The sequence below is a fragment of the Tupaia chinensis genome, unplaced genomic scaffold (assembly GCF_000334495.1).
Source record: "Tupaia chinensis unplaced genomic scaffold, TupChi_1.0 Scaffold000197_1, whole genome shotgun sequence".
NCBI classification, from domain to species: domain Eukaryota; kingdom Metazoa; phylum Chordata; class Mammalia; order Scandentia; family Tupaiidae; genus Tupaia; species Tupaia belangeri.
Window position 1 is genome coordinate 3,473,931 of NW_006159672.1, and position 24,772 is coordinate 3,498,702.

The 24,772-nt window shown below is 38.6% G+C and overlaps 1 protein-coding gene and 1 pseudogene across 4 annotated transcripts in view; one reads left to right on the forward strand and one right to left on the reverse strand.

The window, feature by feature from the left end:
- The window catches only part of CUNH10orf143 (chromosome unknown C10orf143 homolog), an 83,548-nt gene that overhangs the window by 30,309 nt on the left and 28,467 nt on the right, over positions 1-24,772 (reverse strand). For all 4 annotated transcript variants that reach the window (XR_003549163.1, XR_003549164.1, XM_027771233.1 and 1 more), the window contains exons 2-3: positions 15,897-16,061; positions 15,726-15,788 (exon numbers count right to left, since the gene is read on the reverse strand). Coding sequence is in view for 2 of the 4 variants with exons in the window: in XM_027771233.1 (XP_027627034.1) it covers positions 15,726-15,788; positions 15,897-16,061 (228 nt within the window). In the remaining 2 variants the exon portion in view is untranslated. The remainder of the gene's footprint in view (positions 1-15,725; positions 15,789-15,896; positions 16,062-24,772) is intronic.
- Positions 7,103-7,946, forward strand: LOC102475351 (spindle and kinetochore-associated protein 2-like; annotated as a pseudogene).

Below are 24,772 nucleotides of genomic sequence, written 5' to 3' on the forward strand. Positions count from 1 at the left end.
GTTCGTGTCCCGGACCCGGTGGCTTAAAACTCACGCCGGGCGCGTGTGCGTGCGTGCCCAAGATCCCGAGAGGAGAATGGAGGAGAAGGGATTGCGGCGTGACCATCCCCCCTGGGGGTGATTTCTCGCTTTCTGTCTCTATGTCTCTCTCTGTCTGTCTGGCGAGCGCACGCGCCCTATAGTGAAAATCTCTCCAAAAAAAAAAAAGAACTCTGGGGAGCTGGCAGGTGACATGATGGTTAAGGTACCAGACTCCCACATGGCTGACCACAGTTTGAGTCCCAGACCTGGTGGCATGGCCTCTCATTTTTCCTTTCCCTCCCTCCCTCTGGTTAAATTAGTAATGATAATAAATAAAATAAGTAAAAAATAATAATCCAGGTCTGGCTAAGCATCTTCTTCTATCATTTCCTTGGGGCAGGGGGAGGGCATGTCTGTGTTCACAGCCTTAACATTTCTCAATTCTTTCACTGTGGTGATTTCCATTACACAGCATTTGCCACAAGTCACAAACCCTTTCAAAACTTCTCACTTTACTTTTTTTTTTTTTTTAAAGAGGTTTTTGCTTTTGGGTGTGTGCACTCACAGTAGAGAGAGACGGAGATAGTGAAAGGAAAAGTGAGAAATTACCCCCTCCAGGGGGAGGGGTGCTGTGGATGGCCATCCTGTAATACCTTCTCCTCCATTCTCCTTCTAGGATCTGGGCGCGCGCGCGCGCGTGCACACACACACACACACACACACACACACACACACCTGGTGTGATTTTGAAGACACTGGGTCCATAACTCAAATGGTGGTCAACCATGTGAGAGCCCAGGAATGTAACTGCTATGCCATCTGCTGGCCCCACCCAGTTTTCTTTGTAAAAACCTTCCTCCCTGGGCTCTCCCTTACCTGTCTGAGGGGCTGGCAGGGCCAATAGGGTCAACAAGTACATATCTCATTCTACCTGGGGTTATCATATTAAAAACCCAATTTGATACCTTTATCTGTGGTAAATCTAATTACAATCCAACCCATGCATATTGGGAAAAGAGAGAATTTTGCCATTTTCCTTATTTGTCGCGACCGTTTTTCATTAGTGTAGAGAACCCTGGCTGTGTGGCTAGTAGCTCTCTGCCTTTCCCTGAGTAACTCCGTGACATAACAGCAGCCCTTTGTGGAGTAGAAATGTCTATGATTCCTGCCATCACCACTTGACTGAGAAATTATTTTCTCTCCTTTTTTAACAACATATTCATCTTTACTGCCACAGAACAGTGTTCTTTCTTAACAGAATTATAAGGGCTACAATAAAAGTTTGTATTTCTAAGACAATCATTCTTATCTTATTGGCACGAGTCTTTATATAATGACAACTATTTATGTTCTCTGAAGATTTAACATATATTACATAGTTACCTCATTTTCCTCCCTTCCTCTTGGTAGTGATTATTACCCTAAAGTGGGTGTGTACCTTTCCGTATCAGTTAGAATCCCAACAGGAAACAGATGGTATGTGTGAATAAAAGAATTCAAAAAGGGATTATTCTAAAGAAATCAGTTACGAAGCTATAGAAGGGAGCCACAAGGGGACAATGCAAGGGCTAGACTGAAAGGATAAGGGGAGCAAGCAATTACCAGAACATAGCCGAAGAATGTGTTTTGTATAAATGGCTCCTTGAGAGAAACAGTGATGTTGGACAAGGAACATAACCTAATACTCTGCCCACCCTCTCCCAAATATCTCCAGTTTTCTGAGGCCTTTCCCAAATGCTCTACAGTGGCTAGATTCAAAGGGAAGTCAGAAAACCCAGGCACCCCACTTGGAATGAATACAGAAAAAGGTGAAAAGTGGATCTGGAGGGCCAAACAGAAGAGAAAACACGAGACATTACTAGACAAAGACTTTAATCAGCTATTTTAAATATGTTCAAAGAACTGAGGACCAGCAAGAGGAGTGGCACTGGAAACTCATATGTGGTCAACCATAGTTCGAGTCCCCCACCTGGTGGCTTGCTTTTTCACTTTCCCTTTCTCTGTGTGTGTGTGTGTGTGTCTCTCTGGTCATATTAAAAATGAATTGATAAATAAAATTAAATAAGTAATTCTTAAAAAATAATATATTCAAAGAACTAAAGGAAACCACGATTAAGAACTATATGAGGTGTAGGTAGTAGAACACTGCTATGTTATACTGAAGACCATATGAGAAGGCTCTGGGTTCATGTCCCAGGCATACCTAAATGTGCTGGATGCAGCCATGACCCTGGCTCACTGTGGGGAGGAATGGAGACTGAAGACATTGTTGAGGGGATGCCTCTCTCTCTCTCACACACACACACACACACACAAGGTAAACTTAAAAAAAAAAAAAGACTAAAGAAAAGTAGGAGAATTATGTCTTATGAAACAGAAAATTATCATAAAGAGGTAAAAATCTTATACCTATATTTAAAAGAAATTATAGAAGTGAAAGGAGTTCAAGAGCAGATTTAAGTAGGCAGAAGAAAGAACCTATGATGACTCTGAAGTCAACTGAGATTATTTGGTCAGAAAAACAGAAAAACCACTAAGGTCAACCCAAAGGGCTCTACATCTAGATGCTACATAATAAAATGATCTAAAACTAAAAGAATCTTTAAAATAAAAAAAGGACAAGTGACAAATCATACATAAATAATCCTCAGTAATATTAACAGCTGATTTCTCTTTAGACATCATGAAAGTCAGCAGGCAATGAGATGACCTTTCAAAATGTTGAAAGACCATAAACCGAGAATTTTATATCCAACAAAATTACCATTCAGAAGTGATAGAGAAATTAAGACATTCCCAGATAAACAAAAACTGATGATAATAGACCTGACCTACAGAAACACTGAAAGTAGTCCTTCATGGTAAAATCAAAGAATTGTAGACAGTAATTCATATCCACATGAAGAAATAACATGAATAGAATTTTTTCCTAGTCATTACCAGTGAAAAAAGTCTATAACCTTACTGAATATTACAGTAACTTATCTGTAGTTTCATTTTCTTGGCAAATAGGTAATTACATCATCCAGAAACATCATTTCTCAAAAGAGACAAGGTTTTTCTCTTTCCCAACTGTTAGAGTCACTTTATTTTTGTCTTATTGTGCTAGCCAGGAGCCCTAACACATTAAGCAGAAGTGGTGTAGCAAGCATCTTTGTCTTTTTCTCCTCAGCAACAGATATGTCTCTATCTAGTATCACATTCCTTAACTTTTATCATGATAAATTCTATTTCTAGTTTGCTGAATTTTTATCACAAATGGGATTTGGGTCTAACTGCATGCTGTTTTTTATAGCTACAAAGATGATCATTTGTTTTTCCCTACTTTGATCAAACAATGTAATAGTTTTCTCAATGTTAAATCATCCATGTGCTCTTTCATATAAAGGTTTTTTAAACCTGGAAAGCACTTAGAATCATAGCTTTTTTGTAACTTTCTCAGTTTCTCTCAGAGTTATTGGTCTGCATATATTCTTTCTTCTGGAGTCGACTGAAATGAGAGGAGGAATCCTACTGCACTGGCCACCCCTGTACAGTCTGCCCACATGTTCACATGGGTACAGTCTTTTTAGCATTTCAAAGTTGTTTTCCCAGACTTCCAGCATCTACTGTTACTAATGAGAGGTCTGTGGTCAGTCACATTATTTTTGCTTCATGAATAATCAGTCTTTTCTCTCTAGTAGCTCTATTGATTTTTTTCCCATGTACGGATAAGCCATGCCCATGGCTCAGAATAAGTCTTCAGGAATACAAAAAAAAAAAAAAAAAAAAAAAAAAATTAAACAAACATCAAAACCACATTTCAAAGTTGTTTTCCCAGACTTCCAGCATCTACTGTTACTAATGAGAGGTCTGTGGTCAGTCACATTATTTTTGCTTCATGAATAATCAGTCTTTTCTCTCTAGTAGCTCTATTGATTTTTTTCCCATGTACGGATAAGCCATGCCCATGGCTCAGAATAAGTCTTCAGGAATACAAAAAAAAAAAAAAAAAAAAAAGACAATGTAACAAACATTCATGAACCATTACGCAACTTAAGAGATAAAACATTATGCATATCAAAACACCTCTTGTATCCTGAGTCTTTACTTGCTCAGTGGAAATAACCTCATTATTCTGAACTTGATTATTTATCATTCTCACATGCGTTTTATTCTTTTAACAGACATGCATCAATGTTTTCCGTGTTTAAAACTGTATCTACATGGTATCATGCTCTATATACCCTTCTCTAATTCCTTTTTTGGTTCATATATTTTTACTACTGTGTAAAATATTTCATTGACTAAATATGCTCCAATTTATTTATTTATCCTCTTATTAATCAATGTTTAGATTGTTTCTGGCTTCTTCTCATGCAAGCAATGCTACAACAAATATTTATATACATTTTCTTGGCATCTATTAAGGTATATATGTACGAATATATCTTCTAGAACTCAGAATGCTAGTGATATTTATTCTTTAAAGTCACTGTGCTGGATCAGCACTTAGCGTAATGGCTATGTCGCTGGACTCCCACGTAGTAGATGGCGGTTTGAGTCCTGGACCCGGTGGCTTACACTCATGCCGGGTGCACTGTCTGTCTGGCGAACGCATGCACCCTATAGCAAAAACCTCTCCAAAAAAAAAATAAATAAATAAAAAATAAATAAAGTCACTGTGCTACTTTACGTGCTCCAAAAAATTTGAACAGATCCTTTAAGTCCACATCCTCACCCACATTTACCAGACAGTTTCATTTTTGCTAATTTGATTGTTTAATTTGCAAGTCCTTAAATTACTAGTGAGATTGGACATCTATTTATATTTATTGATTATTTCAGTCTCCTCTAAATTACCAGTTTATATACTTTGGCCATTTATCCACTAGACAATGATTTGTGTATTTATTTAAAATATTCACCTTTTTGTTTAGTGCAATGAAATATATCTTCCTTGCTATATAGCCTCTTTAATAAGTTGAGAAACTTTTATGAATGTCTTAATGTATATAGTCAGATCCTGTATTTTCTACTGAAAGTTATTTAAAGGAGTTTTTCTTTTTTTGGAGGTGGGGGTAGGAGAGCACATTTAGTTTCTGTAACTCTCCCACCTCCCAGAATTGATTTTTTTTTTTGTGTGTGAGATAGAAATCTAATTGGTTTTGGTCTCATCTATGGACAGCCAATTGCCCTAGCATAATTTAAAAGGTACCCTGTCATCCCTAACTGATTTGTAGTGCCTTCAAACTGTTAAACTTTTGTTTCATTGGTCTGTTCACACTTGGGCCAGTAACACATTGCCTTAATTATAACAGCTTTGCAATACATCTTGATATCTGATAAATTATCTGCCTCACCTTGTTCTTCTATTTCAAAATTGTTTAGCTAAATGTGCCTTTCTTCAAATTATCAGCAACTATCTTTTCAAACAATCTATTTAACATTCTCTAAATTCCTTGTTTCTGGATTTCCTAACAGACCTTCTCATTTTCCCTCAATGACTCTTAAACACATTTTCATACTTTTCATCTCTTCATTTCTCTTGCAATGTTTAGGATGACTTCCCAGATCTGTCGTTTTTTTTTTTTTTGTGAGATAGAAATCTAATTGGTTTTGGTCTCATCTATGGACAGCCAATTGCCCTAGCATAATTTAAAAGGTACCCTGTCATCCCTAACTGATTTGTAGTGCCTTCAAACTGTTAAACTTTTGTTTCATTGGTCTGTTCACACTTGGGCCAGTAACACATTGCCTTAATTATAACAGCTTTGCAATACATCTTGATATCTGATAAATTATCTGCCTCACCTTGTTCTTCTATTTCAAAATTGTTTAGCTAAATGTGCCTTTCTTCAAATTATCAGCAACTATCTTTTCAAACAATCTATTTAACATTCTCTAAATTCCTTGTTTCTGGATTTCCTAACAGACCTTCTCATTTTCCCTCAATGACTCTTAAACACATTTTCATACTTTTCATCTCTTCATTTCTCTTGCAATGTTTAGGATGACTTCCCAGATCTGTCGTTTTTTTTTTTTTTTTTTTTTGAGTTGTGTTTTTGTTTTGGGGATTTTTTGCTATAGGGCACGTGCGCTCACCAGACAGACAGAGAGAGACATAGAGACAGAAAAATCACCCCCCAGGGGAGATGGTCATGCCTCAATTCCTTCTTCTCCATTCTCCTCTCGGGATCTTGGGCACGCATGTACACGCGCCCAGCGTGAGTTTTAAGCCACCGGGTCCGGGAAGCGAACCGCAGTTGACTACGTGGGAGTCCAGCGACATAGCCATTATGCTAACTGCTGGTTCCCGCCAGATCTATCTTCTAATTCACTAAGTCTGTCTTTACCTTGTTTAATCTATTTTTGTTGTTGTTGTTTTTAAGGTTTTGGCTATAGGGTTCATGTCCCTGGCAGAGAGACAGTGAGAGAAAAAAAGAAATTATCCCCTGGGGGGATGGCCATGCTGCTAATCCCGTCTCCATTCCCCTCCTGGGATTTTAGGCATGCACATGCACACATGCCCAGCATGATTTTCAAGCTACCAGGTCTGGGATTCAAATCACAGTCAGTCATGTGGGAGTCCAGGGTAATAAGCACTGTATTACCTGCTAGCCCCTTATCTAATGATTTTAACAAAAGATTCCAATTACAATTCATTCCATTTTACACGTTCTTCTTTTTTGTAAAACACTCCAATCATTTTTCATACTGTCATCTTTTATACAGCTCTATTTCTTCTTTAATAATTTTATAAAATTTAAAATACCTCATAGTCAATTTCAGGTTCTTCTATTATTTTGAATTCTGAGAGATTTAGATTCCACTATTTGTTGTATTTCCTGACCCCTCTCTCCTGACAGGAAATTTGTTTATGTGGCTTTTGATTTTATTTCCTTAATGTGATTTGACCTTCACTGAGGGTTATTTTAACTCTGAATCCTATACGCAATGGATGGTGGAAACGTTTACAGAATAATTCTGTATTTGCCACTACTCAAGACCTTAAGGACTTCAATGGTCTGGATCTATTTTTATCTTAATGCTTTAAATTTTAGTACCTATATCACTGAAATAGAATAATGCTAAAGTCTGCACCCATCCATGGCCTGGGATATTTTAATTTCCAATCCTTTTTTTAAGGTATAGTCAGGAACTATTCAACATGGAGGCGGAGGTCGATAAGCTGGAACTGATGCTCCAGAAAGCTGACTCTGATCTGGATTACATTCAGTACAGACTGGAATATGAAATCAAGACCAATCACCCTGATTCAGCAGGCGAGAAAAATCCAGTTACACTCTTAAAGGAATTGTCAGCGATAAAATCTCAGTATCAAACTTTGTGTGCACGCTTTAAACCAGTTGCTGTTGAACAAAAAGAGACTAAGAGCCGCATCTGTGCTACTTTGAATAAGCCTACGACTATGATATAAGAGCTACAAAAGCAGACAGACGTGGAGCTGGCACCCCTGACTGAAGAGAAAACTGCAGCAGACCACTTAACATCTCACATGCCAGATTTATGAAGCAATGGAATTGCAGAGTGGAATTCTACTGGAGAAGAGAACAATTCGAAATTTAGGAAGGTATCTTTTAACACTTGATGAGTAGAGGTGGGGGGCTGTGAAGGAGGAGGTTTGGCCTGAGACTAGACAGTAAAGCCTTTCAAAAAAGAGGAGACTATATAAAGGGCAGAAGCCAGGATCATATGTGCATGCCTATAGTCCAAGACTGGGGAGGTTGAGGCAAAGGACTGTTAGTTTGAGGAAAGTGAGAAAGTACCCCAGCAACATAGCAAGACCATGTCTCAAAGAAAAAGAAAGAAGGGCATATATACTATTGTATATATGTATATTGAGAATACATACATGTAATCTTATTTCAGACAACAGATTCCCTCAATACTATTCTGTATGTTTTCTTTTAATTTGCCAGAGGGCCTAGGCACTGGGTGGGGGGAGGCAGTGTGTTGGTCGGGGAACATTTTTCTTCAGTTATCTTCTAAATACTGCTTCTTCTCCTCAGCCCCCTTAAAATTATTCTCTATGCCCTTATCAATGTATTATTTGTTCCTCAACAAATTATTATTATTTTTTAAATTTGGCATAGTGCAGGTTTGCTTGCCAGAGACAGACAGATAAAGTGAGAGTGCACCCTCCCAGGGGGAATGGCCATGGATATTGGGGCACGCACTGACATCTTCAAGCTGCTGGGTTAGGAACATGAACCACGCAGTTGGCCATGTGGGATCCAGCCGCATCAACAGTCACACCATCTTCTTGCCCTCCCAAACCTGTTTGTGGATGACTCCTAAATATAATGTCTGTCAGCTCTGGATCCACATTTCCAATAAAACCTACTACCTGAATATTATAATTGAACATGTCCAAAATACTTAGTGAGTTTATTATTTTCCTGATGGCCACTGTCCTGTTAGCTGGAATTGAAACCTATGCAACCATTGCTTCCCTTTATTTTCTCAGTCAATAAAACTTCTGATTTTGTCTTTGGAATGGTTAAAAAAAAAAAAAAAGTATAGTCAGTACTACAAGGCTCTGAACTCTATGTAAGGAACCGAATTATAAATGCCACACCTCTGTTAGGCAAAGGTTGCATCTATCTCTGGGCATTAGAATTCTAGTCCTCAGTCCCTGAACCCATTCTGGGGTCAAACCCAACCAAAGCCAAGACTCAACAATGGCCACTAAAGAATGTGTTATTAGGGCCAGCTAGTGACATGGTGGTAAGGCAGCTGGATCCTATGTGGCCAACTGCAAGGTTCAAGCCCCAGACCTGGCGGCTTGAAAAAACACACTGGGCACATATGCGTGCACATCAAAAACCCCAAGAGGAGAATGGAGATGGGACTGTGGTATTGACAATCCTTACCAGAGGGTGCTTTCTCACTCCCTCTCTTCCCTTATCGACCTGTTTCTCTCTGGCAAGTGCAAGGATCCTATGGCAAATTAAAAAAAAAAAAAAGTTTATTGCTCTGCTTTTGTTTTCTCTCTTCACTTCCTATATGATTAACTATGTATTTTTTTATTAGCATTTACCCTGCATCTCTGTAGCAGAAAGGGGAAACATCTACATTTGCCTAATCTAATATGTTTGTAGAAAGTCCACATTGCATTTTTTTTTTTCATTCTAGTCCTCTGAAGTGCCTCAGCACCTCAGAACCTGGAAATGATCTAAATAACATAGCTACAATTTTTTTTTTTAAAGTAGCTTTCTGGTATTCTATATTCCAGAAAAAAATAAGTAACAGTCAGATTCTATTAGAAGATAAATCTGAAGATTTTGTCAGAGGTCTCTTCAAACTCATTTATTTTGGGATTCACTACTGACAAAGCCAAACTTCCCTCAGCCAGTTTATTCTTTCACAGTTTGAATAAATCAGCCCTGTGGTTTAGTCAAGAACCTCTCACTGTGTCTGGGAATGAAGTCCACAAGGATCCATGAAGTTCTCAGAGGGTGTTAGATGGTCACTGTACCACCAGCATCAGGGAGTGATGATGGCATGCTAACTGCAAACACAGATAAGCCAAAAAGACCAGAAGGAGGAGAGGGCTCCGGAGAGAGTGCTCAAGCTCCCATCTCCCATCGCCCACCATGTATAGCAAGGCCAGTCACTTACCCCCTGTGGACCTCATGTGCCTTATCTATAAATTGACAGACTTAGACCAGTGAACTCCAGGATCTCTGACAAAACTGGAGAAAAAATACATGGAGTACAATTTGATTCTTACAGAATAATCAATAAAATTCCTGTCGATCCCTCCATGATTGTGTTTTCTTCTCTAAGGACATACAAATAAAAGACTGACAAGAACTGCTTGTTGCTGAAACGGGACACAAAGAATAAACCACTGCACACTGATCTTTGTCAATGCATGTCAGAATGTTACATTTTCATCCTTGGTCTTGTCCCTGGCTTGACACTCAGACCTACGTATAAGACACAGAGATTCTCTGCTGTCACTGCTGGCAATGGAGGAAGGCAGGTTCTGGGGTGGTTCCTGTTTCAGTACAGTATTTACAGATGAGACAGACATAGGAAGCAATTACCGATAATTTATAGATACATATACAAAGTGAACATAATTTTTAAAGATCACCCACTTAAACAGTAAAGAAATTCAAAAATAAAAACATATCCATTTAGAATCAGAATAATCATACGTTGGTTCCTACTGCTGTCCCCTATAGGGGAAAACTGAACCAAAACAACAGGCTGCCCAAACACTGCTTTTCCCTGTCCTATTTCTATCCCTGTATTGCCTGTCTCCACATACACACACACTGCACATGCACACGTACGCACACAGCAATGTCAGGCAATGGACTTCAATGTCAAAAAAGAGGCCTATAAGACGACGACTCCATACATATTTGTTCTAAAGTGGAAAAAAAAATTTGATAATGCTAATGAATAGACTGAGATCCAGAATCAATTGTGGGAAAGGGGGTTCTATTATACTAAGAAACAACGTGATTTACATGTTGGCTTTTATGTGGCAATTCACTACCCATTTGAGATCTAACACTCAATAACCACCAATAAAAGAAAGCCAAGGAACATCAATGATGGGCAATATTAAAAAGCCTGACTATATTCTTTTTTATTCTTTTTTTTCTGAGAGGTTTTTGCTATAGGGCATGTGCGCTCGCCAGACAGACAGAGAGAGACAGGGAGACAGAAAGCAAGAAATCAGCCCCCAGAGGGGATGGCCATGCTGCAGTCCCTTCTCCTCCGTTCTCCTCTTGGGATCTTGGGCATGCACGCACACGTGCCCGGTGTGAGTTTTAAGCCACTGGGTCTGGGACGTGAACCGCAGTCGACTACGTGGGAGTCCAGTGACATAGCCATTACGCTAATTGCTGGTCCCTATTTTTAACTTTGATATCCACACTGTCAATATTACCTCATATCCAGACTTACAGCTGCAACTGGCTCTGCCAGCACTCCAGAATGCTAAACTTGCAGCATTAAGAACCTGAACCTTGGGGACCAACAGATGGTGTAATAGTTATGTCGCTGGACTCCCATGTAATGTAGTCAGCTGAGGTTCGAGTCCTGGACCCAGAGGCTTAAAACTCACACTGGGTGTGTGTATGTGTGTGCCCAAAATCCTGAAAGGAGAATGAAAGGGACTGGAGTATGGTCATTCCTTCTGTGAGGAGTGGGGAGTGATTTCTTGCTTTCTGTCTCTCTGTCTCTGCCTCTCTGGAGAGTATATGCACCCTATAGCAAAAATCTCTCTTAAAAAAAAAAAAAAAAGAACCTGAGTCTTGAGAGTGAATAACAAACACTAAGAGCTCTGTGCTTAATATAGCCATCTTTGGGGGGACTAGCCCCATAGATAGGCAGTTAGGGAGTTGGATCCCACTTGCTGACTAAAGTTTGAACCCTAGCACAGAAAGCTTGAAAAGCATGTCAGGTGCATGATGTGTTTGTGTGCCCACAGTCCTGATGGAAAGAAAAATGGAGCAAAGGAGACTGCAGCATGATTGCACCCCACTGAGGGGTGCTTTCTCTCTCCCTTTCTTTCTGGTGAGTGCATACACCCTCTGACAATAAAATAAATAAATAAAAATAAACAGCCTTTTTTCCCCAGGAGAACTCATTCATAATTAGCTTATTAGCCCAGGTTAGGGTTAGTGAGAAAATAGAAACCAATTTTAGTTATTTCAAATAGAGGGAATTTAATATAGGGTTTGACTACACAAATGATGGGAGAGATGGGACACTAGGGGAAGGTGAAGCAACCAATTATTCACCACAGTAGGACACCACTACCCAAAGGCTAGGAGGACAAAGGGAGGAGGCTTGTGACCCACCCAGTTCAGGAGCCCATGCCACCCAGCAAGAGTTGAGACTAGACAAGGACTGCTCTAAAGGATCTGGGCCCCTGGGGAAAGGGCTGAGGGGAAGTTTCCAGCCTCTTCCCTATTTTCTCTGCTAAATTTGTGTCTCACCAATGCTTCCTATTAGCTGAACCTACCCAGAAATCAGAGCCCAGGGTGTCTGGGAAATACAGTTCCTAAAATACAAAGTAGCAAGGAAACAAAGGCAAGGAATGGGGGAGGGGGGGACAAAAAACAAACAAACAAACAAACAAAATAGGTAACTGACTAATCCACTGATCTAGTAAAATCTGAGGTCCCTTCTCTAAAGGAGTTCAATGCAGAGGAGCTGCATGGAAACTGCAATATTGGAGACCTGATACCACCTGGAAAACATGGTGCTCAAGAAATATTACCTTTCCCTTCAACAAACAGCCTAAATCCTTTTTTCCTACAACTATCTGCCTTATAATGTCCCTTTCCTTTTCATGTATCTTCTTTTAATTACTGTGGAGACCTCTGGCAGCCTAGTTAGGTTTCCTTTAATTGGCTTGAATTTGCAAAGTACTGTGTAACTTCCATATTACACTTGGCTACCACACTGCCCCTATGCCAAGCAAGGCGAACTAAGCCGAGAAAGGAAGCCTGCTGCCAAGGTGAGGTCTGGCTGTGGAGTCATTAGTGGAAGGAAAGTAAGTCTCCCAGTGACTACAAATTGGTGATCTGCACTGCTGCTGAACTTGCAGCCCCGGGTAGCTCACTTCAGTGAAGACAAGCAGCCATTATGCCACATTCTACCATTTTTTCCAACTGTCAGTAACATGAGTAAGGTGATTCAGACTTAAGAGGGAATGTTTTTAAATAGTAAGGTGTACCATAGGTTCAACAGTTAACAGTGATTTACTATAAGAAATCATATTAGCAACACCTGAAACAGGAAACAGTGCAACAATGAACTAAGATGGGTCAAATAGAAAAACAGACCAAAATGCAAACTTGGAAAAAGTCCCTGCATTTGTGAGAAATTAAGACTGGCACATGTGAGAAATGACTCAATGATAAAAATGAGGAATAGAAGCACAACAGGAACTCAGTTCCCATAGCTGAGAGGGTTATACTGAAAATTCAGAGCAGGACTGACAGATCAGCTGATACTCTACTGAGGTCAGAAATGCACTAGAGACTCAGATGCAAAGGTGCTTACTGGGCAAAAGCTACCAAACACGTTGAGAATCACATGCAAATTTCCTGTAAGGAATTTCACACAAACTACCAGTGATATAACCTTTGCTTTTCTTCAACCCAAGGCAGCCATTCTGAGTTGCTGATGGAAACTGTGGGCCAAGAGCGGGGGCATGCTCATGTGTAGATGGGCAAGCATTTGTGAATGGAACCACAAGTTTAATAAAGTCTTCTAAAATTTGGAATTGTTGCCCATCAGCGATTTATTGTTAAGCACTACTCCCTGGGATCTTGCATTTCTAAAAATACTATTTGCTTTTTATTTAACTCTGAATCTTCTGATGTTTTAGAATACAAAAATAGTAAGTGTCTTATTATTTTAAAAGCTTAGGAGAGAAACTAGCCATATTATTAGAAAAAGAAGATATATGCAGCTATAGTCTGTTCAAATATCAAAAGGTGTGACTTTTCAAATTCACATTTCAATCTTTATTTACATAAGACTTTTAGCAATAGTGGGTGTAAATATTAAAACGCCCAAGCCTGGGTAAAATTTTATTGAGAATAACTACAAATAAAAGGAAACTGATTTTTTAAAGTCAGTTTCTGAAATTTAGATGAAAAGAATATTGAGCATTAACAAAAAAATGATATTTACATATCAATGTAGGTTTTCTGCTCATAGATTCATTTCCTATGAAACATAAGAGAGGCAAGCTTGGGGAATTACAAAGGAAGGAAAATCCTAATCAAACAGGTACTGTTGTTCAAACAGAATATTAGCCAAAATGATCCAATCAGTTGCTTAAGCTAAATATTATTTTTTTTTCTTTAAGCCATTCATGCCAGAACACAAGCTCTCAAAGCATTAAGAATCCATATTACATTCCAAGTGTTTGCCTCCAACAGATGGGGAGATTTGAAAGATACAGTCCATGGAAATGGGGTAGGAAAAAGGAAGGATCCTAGTGAGCCAAAAGCAAATAATGGAATTTAATCATACTAGGGCCCTATTTCTGAAGATAAGTGTTATTTATTTGTATTCCAGGATGTGTTTGGCAGGTATATGAAACAACCTAAATATACTAATGTCAAATTATGGTATCTTTTTTAATCTATATTTTTCATTTTTTAAATTTTGCCAGAGGGCATGTGTGCTTACTGGAGAGAGACAGAATACATGAGAAGGAAAGTGAGAAAGCACCCTGCATGGGAATGGTCATGCCACAATCTTTCATCCTCTATTTCTCTCTCCTTTCAGGATTTTGGGAACACAGGTACACGTCCCTGGCATGTTTCTCAAGCTGCTAGGACTGGGACTTGAATTGCATTGTCAGTCATTTGGGATCCAGCTACTTTAACCATCATGCAACCAGGTGACCCAAATCGCTGGATCTCTGATTTTACCATTGTCTAGAATTACATCAAAACAACATGCAGAAATTTTTCTGAAGTTAGATTATAAAAAATAGTGAAATACATATTCACAAAGTGATTTTTCCACTAATTTTTTTCATATTTGTCTAATGACATCAGATAATCAATCAGAAGTTCTCTTGGGTGATGGTTGCCACGATTTCAGGTCTTTGTTTAAACCAAAATCAATGTCTATCATTGTAAAACACAGTAGCCTGCAATGTGTCAATGAAGATCTCTATAATTTACTGACTCAATCTTTTGCCTATGAAAAACAGCAGATCTTTTTCTGTAAAGATCTTTAGGGGGCAATATCAGAAATACACACATGCATGCGCACGCACATACACACACACACACACACACACACACACACACACTCTCCTGGTTTCTCTGTGGAATTTAAATATAATTCTATTTTATTGCAATATTAAGATATCAATTTTAAAATGAAAAAACCCAAGAATTATAGAGGTTATCAAAGACATATTAACTTGTTCTTAGAGTAAGGTCAAAATTAATAACAAAGGTATTATTATGCTAATATATACTTTATGATATTCTGCCCAATAGCAGAGACTGAGAATTTGAACCTGAACAGTTTTTGGCCTCCCTTCACTTTGAATTAATGGTGCAAACACCATGCTTCCTTTTGAATCTGTGATTTCTGTGAAGTTTAAGAAAACATATAAGCAAAGCTTAAATGGAAAAAAAAATGTTGATTCCTATTTGTACAATTAAATGAGGCAAGATTTCTTCTCCATGATGTTCCTAAATTTTTATTTATTTATATTTTAAGTCTGTTTCATTTCTTCTGAGAGGAAGAGAGAGAGAAATTGATCTCTAACTGAGTCCTCACACCGTAATCCAGCCCCCAGCATTGACTAATCAGGATCAAGGACATACGGGTACATATACCTGAGTGTGAGAAGCAAGACCTTAGGCCTTGAATCCCCTTCCCATATGGGTCCAGTTTTGTTACCACTGTACCACCATCTGGCCCAAATCAAGTGACCTGCTTCCTCTCCTAAACCTTGTTTTTTACAAAGAATTTTAAATGTATTTACAATTTCTATATCCAATCTGAAGCTGGAAACAAATTAGTTTGGACCCTAGTAGAATGCTAAGAAAAGCTTAAATCAATCTCCACCTTTATATTTATGTCCCTCATTCCTTAGAAACGTAATTGGAGTTTTTATTAACTTTGTTTTATGGATCTAATATTTAAGAAGTCTATCTTTTATGTCACAGCAAGAATGTTAATGCACTTACAGATTCTCCCGCAATACATCTCGGGCAAGGCTGGACCGAGCTCCTTCCACCAGTCTGAGGAATCTATTTAACAAATCACAGCCGCAGATATATCAGAACAATGGTTAGTTATAGTTTTTATTAGGATATTTAGGTGGGTTCACACCTGGTTTAGGGGGAACAGGAACATACCACTGTACTTGGCTTTCCTTGGCCACTCTCCAACCTCGATGCAGGAGGGCAGCCTCTCAGCGGAGGCTCCTGGCCCTCTGTGCCCCAGGATGCCGGTGCACATGCATTCGCCTGGTGCCAGCCACACTCATGCCCATTTGCTTCTACTCTCCTGCATGCCCGCTTCTGAAACAAACAAAACCTCGCTTTAGATGGCCTCATAAAGCACACTGCAGTCTAATTCAATTTGCTTTCAAAAAACTTCATCTGCAAATACAGACCCCTGTGGAGCTGGAAAACTTTATAGGACATATGAGGAGATGACTTTAAACTTCATCTTCTCAGGAATAACGACCATCAATTACGTTTAACCTCATTATTTCTAACATTGTCTGATATTTACTTAGCTTTATAGATTTGAAATAGTCATTTTAAACAATTTTGGCTGAAACTCTTATAATAAACTATCATGACTGGTTTATTGATATTGAAAATTACAAACCCTATAAATTTTGTTCAAGAAACTAGTTTATATGCCTCAACACACATCGGCATAGTATCAAGTTACACACATTCTTAATACAACATGAATAATTCATGTGTGAATAATTCTCTATCTTACCGGGTCTGAAGAACAAATTAATTTTATTTATTTCAAAAGTTGCACACACAGTCCGTAAATGATAAACTTCGGTAAAGTTAGCATTTTGTTTTTGCTTGTACATGAACTAAAGATCATTTAAAATATAATATTCTAATGTTAAAAGTATTCAGTCCCAAAGTCCTAAGATTTTGTATATGTTTAGGGTAATGACGTTTTGACTGGTACAGAGTTCCAGAGGTAGGAGGCCCTTTGCAAACAGCCACTGACCCCACCGTTGGCCTAGTGCCAGCAACCTCCCTCAGGAACCAGGTGGTCAGCCTGCGAGGCTTTGCTGCTGGACTAATTGTTTTCAGGTTGGAAAACACTCCCCCATGTGCCGGTATCTCCCAGCTTCTTTAGTCACTTGCAAACACAGTCACGATTTTTGCCAAATATGTTTAATACTTAAACTATTATTTAATATTTTTTAAACTGACCTTTTTCAATGAATGGATTTATTCAATATAAAAACATTATATTATGGGTTTACATATTAGTTTCAATGTCCTCTATAGACTAAAATTTTAAAATGTTGAACTCTGAACTACATAAAAAACACTTAAAATGTTGGTTGTCTGAAAAGTTGTGATGTATTTGTACAGAAAAACATGGAAACGTAAGTCATGACTTTTCCTATGACCCAATCATTTCTTTCTTTATTATTTATTTTATTTGTTGTTATTATTATTATTTATTTTTACCAGAGAGAGACAAAGGGAAAGTGAGAAAGCTAGTCACCAAGTTGGGGACTTGAACCATGGCCTGTCATGTGGGAGTCTAGCACTTTAACCACTGCGCCACCTGCTGGTCACATGACTCAGTAATTTCTTGGGGTAAACTCTTGACTTACAGGCAGCTGAAGACAATGATGGTTACTTAGCTCTCATCTGTCTACCAATAGTTCATTAACAAAGGGTACAAAACAATTAAAGGGGAAAACTAAATTCTACATCAAACCATAGGCCTAGCTTAAAGACAGAGAATGTTGTGGCTGGCAGGCGGTGTGGTGGTTAGGGTACTGGACTTCTGCATGGCTGACTCGGTGGCTTAAGTTTCATGCTGGGCACATGTGTGTGCATGTCCAAAATCCCGAGAAGAGAATGCAGAAAAAGAGATTGTGGTGTTGCCCTCCCCTCAGGGGTTGATTTCTTGTTTTCTCTCCCTCTTTGTCTCTCTGGTGAGTATATACGCCATATAGCAAAAGTCTCTCTCCAAAAAAGAGGAAACCACTGAATCCTCTGAATCCTACTATGAGCTCTCCCTCATGCTTTCAGCCAAGAAGTGATACAACAAGCTCTGTGAGGAACAAGCAGAGGGAGAAGAGCTTTGAGGAAGAAGAGGGGCATCAGCAAAGAGACCTAACAATGATTTAAAATGATGCTCAGGCTTAGCCAATGATGCATGCTGCTCAAACTCTGTGCCCTATAGGCTGAGACCATGCAGGAGGCTAGGTTCACTTCTCTGGTCAGGTGAGGTGGCAAGCACCTATAATCCCAGTGATTTTGGAAGGCTGAAGTAGGAAGAGCCCAACCTTGAGGCTGGCTTAGGCAACAAAGCAACGCCTGTCCTGAAAAAGAGCTGGGCATGGTGGCGCTTGCCCGTGGTCCCAGCTAAGAAGTTGAGGCAGGAGAACTGCAACATGGTAAGAACCTGTTTTTAATTAGTATTAAAATATAATGACACTCCCTCCCCCAAAAATCCACTGCAAAGATGAAAAACTATAAAGCTGCCTAAGCGCACTAGAGCAGAGATTTCAGGGAAGGGACTTCAAAGTCTGCACAATATAAGTGGACAGACCCAACTTAAAGAGGCATTCCTTGGCACCAGTAGTTGGTGTAATGTCTATGTTGCTGGACTTCCATGTAGTTGACCACGGCTCATGTCCCAGATCCGGTGGCTAAACTCACGCCAGGTGTGTGTGCGTGCATGCCCAAGAGGAGAATGGAGGAGAAGGGATTGTGGTGTGGCCATCCCCCCTGGGGGGGGTGATTTCTCACTTTCTATCTCTCTGTTTCTCTCTGTCTTTCTGGCGAGTGTAGGTGCCCTATAGTAAAAACCTCTCAAAATAAATAAATAAATAAATAAATAAGAGGCATTCTTCAAAACTCACAGCTTCTCAAAGGAAAAAAAAGGCAAAAAGAAGTACCCTGCAGCAATTAGGTGTTAAGGTAAAAAGGTAAAAAGAAAAAAGGAAGGATATCCAAGGTCCTACAAGTCAGAGGAGGACCAGAGAATCTAAGGACTCGCCCCTCACCCAACAGTCACTCAAAACAAACTGCTATGTTATTTGGACTCTGCTATAGTAAAAGAAGATAGTGTCATTACATTAGGAATCTTTTCAAAACACTCCATGTCATGAAAATTTCACCTGAAAAATAACCATGAATTGGGACCAGCAGGTGGCATGGAGGTTAAGGCGCTGGACACTCCCACATGGCTGACCACAGTTTGAGTCCCGGACCTGGTGGCTTGCTTTCTCACTTTCCCTCTCTCTCTTTCTCTCTGTCTCTGGTCAAATTAAAATAAATGGATGAATAAATAAAATAAAATAATTATTTTAAAAATATTTTTAAAAACCATGAATCAAAAGAAAATCATAATTGAATACTTTAAACATACTATACAAGCATTTGAAGATATGAAAAACCACTGTGAATCAAAAATTTAAAAATAAGGGGGCCAATAGATGGCACAGTGGTTAAGGCATCAGATTCCCACGTAGCCAACTATATAGTTCGAGAGCCAAATCTGGTGCCTTGAAAATCACACTGGGCACGTGTGTGTGTATGCCCATCATTCCATGTGGCTATCCCCTCTGAGAGGTGATTTCTTACTTTCCATCTGTCTCTTTCTTTCTCCAGGGAGTGCACTCACTCTATGGCAAAAAACTAAACAAAACAAAACAAAACAAAAAAACAACCACAGACAAATAAACAAAAAACTGAAAGGACAAAAGCAGGGAAGAAGGAAAAGAGAGTAGGTAGTAATGGAAGGAGAGACAAAAAATTATCTCAGAAATGAAAAGAAATTATAGGACAACACTGGAGTAATATTTTTAAAAAATTCAATGAAAGTAAAAACCAAGATTTTTAAATTTGGCCAAGTTCTCCTTTAAATATCAATTCGCAAAATACAAGATCTAGGGAAGTCTATATTCACTAGCCCTTCTTGAGAATTCTATGGAAATCTCCTCTCAGAATTTAAGCCCCTAAGTGTTAAATGCAACAAAGGACATTTTTCAGTTCTAAATGCCACAGTTTATAGTGAAGACACATGCTCATGAACATCTATGAACCAAATAAAATAATCACCACCTTTAAAAAGCAAAGAATACAGGAGCTATAAGGAAACAGTCAGAAACATGTAATAATAAGAGATTTCATACACCATTTTCAGTATAAGGCAGATCAAGTGTACGTATCAAGGAGATAGATCTAAACAGCATAATCAATCAAAGTAGATCTTACAGATATTTATTTAACTCTACATCCTGAGTAATAGCAAATACATATTCTGTTTTATTTTTTTCAAAAAATTATTTTATTTCACTATATTTATTTATTTTAATTTGACCAGAGAGGGACAGAATGAGAGAGAGAGGGAAAGTGAGAAGGAAAGCCAAGTCGCCAGGTCCCGGACTTGAACCACGGTCAGCCATGTGGGAGTCCAGAGCCCTCAACCACCACGCCACCTGCCGGCCCCAGGGAATACATAGTCTTAAGAACCTATAGCACATTTACAACAAATGATCACATTATTTAAAAATACCAATAATTTCCATAAGATAGAAATACTGTAAGTAATAGTTTTTGATCACAAATTATAAAAGTATCAATTATTAACAACAACAACAAAAAGCACTCTCATGCAGAAATTTAAGAGTCCTATTAACTCGAGTGAGAAAAAATACAAATGGCAACTATGGAATTAAAAATTATGATGAAAACACTATATAACAGAATCTACAAAACACATTTAAAGCATTAATCAGAGAAAAATTAATTGTGCTAACACTTTTTGCCAACAAAAATGAGAGAATAAAAATTAATGAATTAATACTTCTCAGCTAGTAAATGCTAGAACAGAACAAAAAAGTAAACAGCAGAAAACACAGGCAAGAAATAATGAAGGAAGAAGTTTAAGCTAGAGAGGTAGAGAATAGGAAAAAACAGTAGATATAATCAAAAAATCTAGTCCCTGATTTGGGAAGGGTGAAATTAACAAAATAGACAAACCACTGCCTAAACTCATCAAGACAGCAGGGGAAAAGAGTTCAGATACAGAAAATAAGAAATGACACAAGGATATATTTAGATGACATTTTAAAAATTGGAAGGGGAACTCTCCTACACTGTTGGTGGAAATGTAAATTAGTATAGCCACTATAGAGATCAATATCGGAGGTTCCTCAAAGATCTCAAATGTAACTACCATAAGATCCAATTCCTCTCCTGGATATCTACCCAAAGGGTAGGAAAATGCTCAGTTGGAAAACTGCTTGCACATCTATGTTTACTACAGCAGAATTCACAACTGCTAAGACTTGGAAACAATCTAAGTTGCCTCCACTTAATATACATCAACTGTCCATACTCTATGGCAGAAACTGAAAGATTTGAGGATACCGAAGCATGGAAAATGGATATGAATACTGGAGACAGTGTGGGAAGAGGGTAGGAGATGGGTGAGAGTGAGAGGAAAGGAATCAAAGAGAAAAATAGAGAGTAAGACATTTATGGGACATAGAAATGGAGAACTCTCTGTTGATGATAATGTGTATGGTATCTTCAACTGGACTAGTATGAAGTGTATTCATGTTGGGTAAATTCATTTTACAAGCAATAGTAATGTTCAGTGACTGAATGTACAAAAGAAATTAAGAAAAAAATCATAAGGGACAGGACCAGCATTTGGCATGGTAGTTAAGGCCCTGTGCTCCCACGTGGTTAACCACAGTTTGAGTCCCAGACCCAGCAGCTTGAAAATCATGCTGGCCACACATGAACATGCATGCCCAAAATCCTGACAGGAGAATGAAGGAGAAGGAACTGTGTGATCATCACCCCTGGGAGAGGGTGATTTTTCACTTTCCCTCTCTCTGTTCATGTCTCTCTCTTTCCAGTGAGCACATACACCTTTATAGCGAAAATTCTTTTTTTTTTTTTTTTTTTAGAGTTTTTTCCTTGAGGGTGTGTGTGCTCGAGCTATAGGGCGTGTGTGCTCGCCAGAAAGACAGAGAGAGAGAGAGACAGAAAGCGAGAAATCACCCCCAGGAGGGATGTCCATGCTGCAATCACTTCTCTTCCATTCTCCTCTTGGGATCTTGGGCACGCACACACACGCACCCAGCATGAGTTTAAGCCACCAGGTCTGGGATTCGAACTGTGGTTGACTACATGAGAGTCCAGCAACATAGCCATTATGCCAGCTGCTGGTCACAGGAAAAATTCTTTAAAATAACTTAAAAAAATTAGAGACTGCTTTACAGCCCTCTATACCAAAGAATCAGAAAATGCAGATCAAATGGCTAACTTCCAAGAATACAAATTACCAAAACTGGCCCCATAAGAGTTATAAAGCTAAAACATCTGACTTACTTAAAACAAAAACAGAGTTATTAGGCAACTACTAAACAACAAGTGGGAGGACCAGATGATTTAGGAGATTTCTACCCAAACCCACAAAGACCAGATAGTCTCACTGCTCTATGTAAATGATTCCAGGACACTGAGAAGGAAGGAAAACTTTTAACTCCTTTTATGAGGCAAGTGTAAGATGGATCAACCAGATAAAGTAAACCAGGAAAGAAGACCACAAACCAGTAACACTCATGCATATTAATACAAAATATTAAATAATAGAATCCAATGTGAATTAAGAAAATCACATACCAATATCAACTAGAATTTTTTTACAGAAATGAAAGAGGAGTTCAATATTAGGAAATCCATTAGTATCATTCACCATATTAAAATTAAGGGAAAAAATAATGAGTATCTCTACAGATGCTGAGAAATCTTTTGACAAAAATTAAAATCCCTAAAAATTAAAAAAAAGAATTAAATTATTATTATCATTATTATTGTTGCAGGGTGTGTGTGCTCATCAGAGAGAGAGAGACAAAATGAGAAATCATCTTCCAAGGGGGATGGCCACTCTGCAATCCATTCTTCTCTCAGAACACAAAAGTAGATATAAACAAATGAAAAGACCACCTCCTACTTTTGGATAGGATGATTCAACATAAAGATGACCACATGCTTCCCAAATTAATTTGTAAATTCAATATAATCCCAGTAAAATACCAATAACCTATTTTATAGAGTTATTAAAGTTGATACTAAAGGTCATAGGGAAAAACAAACATGCAAGGATAGTCAGGAAAACCTTGGGAGGGACCAGCAGTTGGTGTAATGGCTGTCGTTGGACTCCCACATAGTCAACCATGGTTTGAGTCCTGGACCAGGTGGCTTAAACTCATGCCAGGCACCTTAAACTCATGCCAGGCACGTGTGCATGCATGCCCAAGATCCTGAGAGGAGAATGGAGGAGAAGGGATTGCAGTGTGTCCATTCCCCCCAGGGGGGTGATTTTTCGCTTTCTGTCTCTCTGTCTCTCTGTCTTTCTGGCGAGCGCATGTGCCCTATAGCAAAAAAAGAAAAAAGAAAAAAAAAAACCTTTCTGGAAAAAAAGAAAGAAAGAAAGAAAGAAAACCTTGGGAGAAAAAAAGTTTGGATATAAAAATATAACCTAAAGACTTTACAATTAAACAGGGTGGTAACTGGTGCATAAACAAACAGAACAATGAGAATTTAAAGTCCAGAAATAAACCCAAATGTATATTGAAATTTGGCATCCTAAATCACTGGGCTAAATACTGATGTTTTTTGGTGTGTGTGTGTGTGTAACCATTGATTCTGAGAAGCCCATGGGGAATCCAAGATTGACCTTTTTTTTTTTTTTTAAAAAGAGAGGTTTTTGCTATAGGGCACATGTGCTCACTGGGGAGACAGAAACAGAAAGACAGAAAATAAGAAATCACCCCCCAAGGGGGATGGCCATGCTGCAATGCCTCTTCCAGTCTCCTCTCAGGATTTTGGGCATGCACGCACATGCATGCATGAGTTTTAAGCCACCAGGTCTGAGACAAGAACCGTGGTTGACTACATGGGAGCCCAGAGATGTAACCATTACACCATTTGCTGGTTCCAAGATTGATTTTTAATTTATGGTGCTGCAACAACTGGGTAGGCATATGAAAAAGAAAAAAAAATTTAGATCTGTATTTCACAACATACACAAAAGTAAACCAAATGGATTAGGGCTCTAACTGTAAAAGATCTCATTTTAAAAGACCAAAATATAAAGAAATATGTAAATCCTAGAAGAAAATATGAGTGAATTCCTCTCTAACCTTGGTGTAAGGAAATACTTTTAAATTATATCTCAAAACCCAGAAACAATAAAGCAAAGACTGATAAATTTGACTACATAAAATAAAAACTTCTGCAGGGCAAAACAAAACAAAAACATAAAGTCAGAAGGTAACTAACAAATTGGAAGAAAGTATTTTTAACATGTACCATAAAAAAAATGGCTAATAACTTTAATACATAAAACTCTCATAAAAATTAAGGAACAGGGGCCTTAATTTGTTATCTACCAGACTGGCAAAAATTCAGAAGTATGATATAGCTGGTTGGGGAGAGACTGTAGAAAAACAAGCATCTCTTATGTTTCTGGTGGGAACCAAATTCTGCAGAGAAAGCTAGCAATACTTAACAATGTACACATTTTTATTTATTTATTTTTTTACATTTTGCCATAGAGTGTGTGTGCTTACCAGAGACAGACGAAAGAGAGACAGAGAGAGGGAAAGTGAGAAATCACCTCGTGGAGGGACTGTCATGCCCCAATCCTTTATTAATTCTCCTCTTGGGATTTTGGGCACCCATGCACATGTGCCTAGGGTGATTTTCAAGCTGCTGGGTCTGGAATTGAAACTATGTTCAGCCTTGCGGGAGTCCAGCGCCTTCACCATACTACCTACTGGCCCCCAATGTGCACATTTTTCAACCCAGCAATTACATCTCTAGGACCCTACTGTTAAGTACCACTTCAAAAATGAAAAAAAAAAAAATTTACAAAAGGTTATTTATTGCTGCCAATGCTTAAATTGCAACATACTGAAAACCTAAATGCCCATACACAGGATAGGGGTAGATAACGAATGGTATATCCACGCAATGCAGTA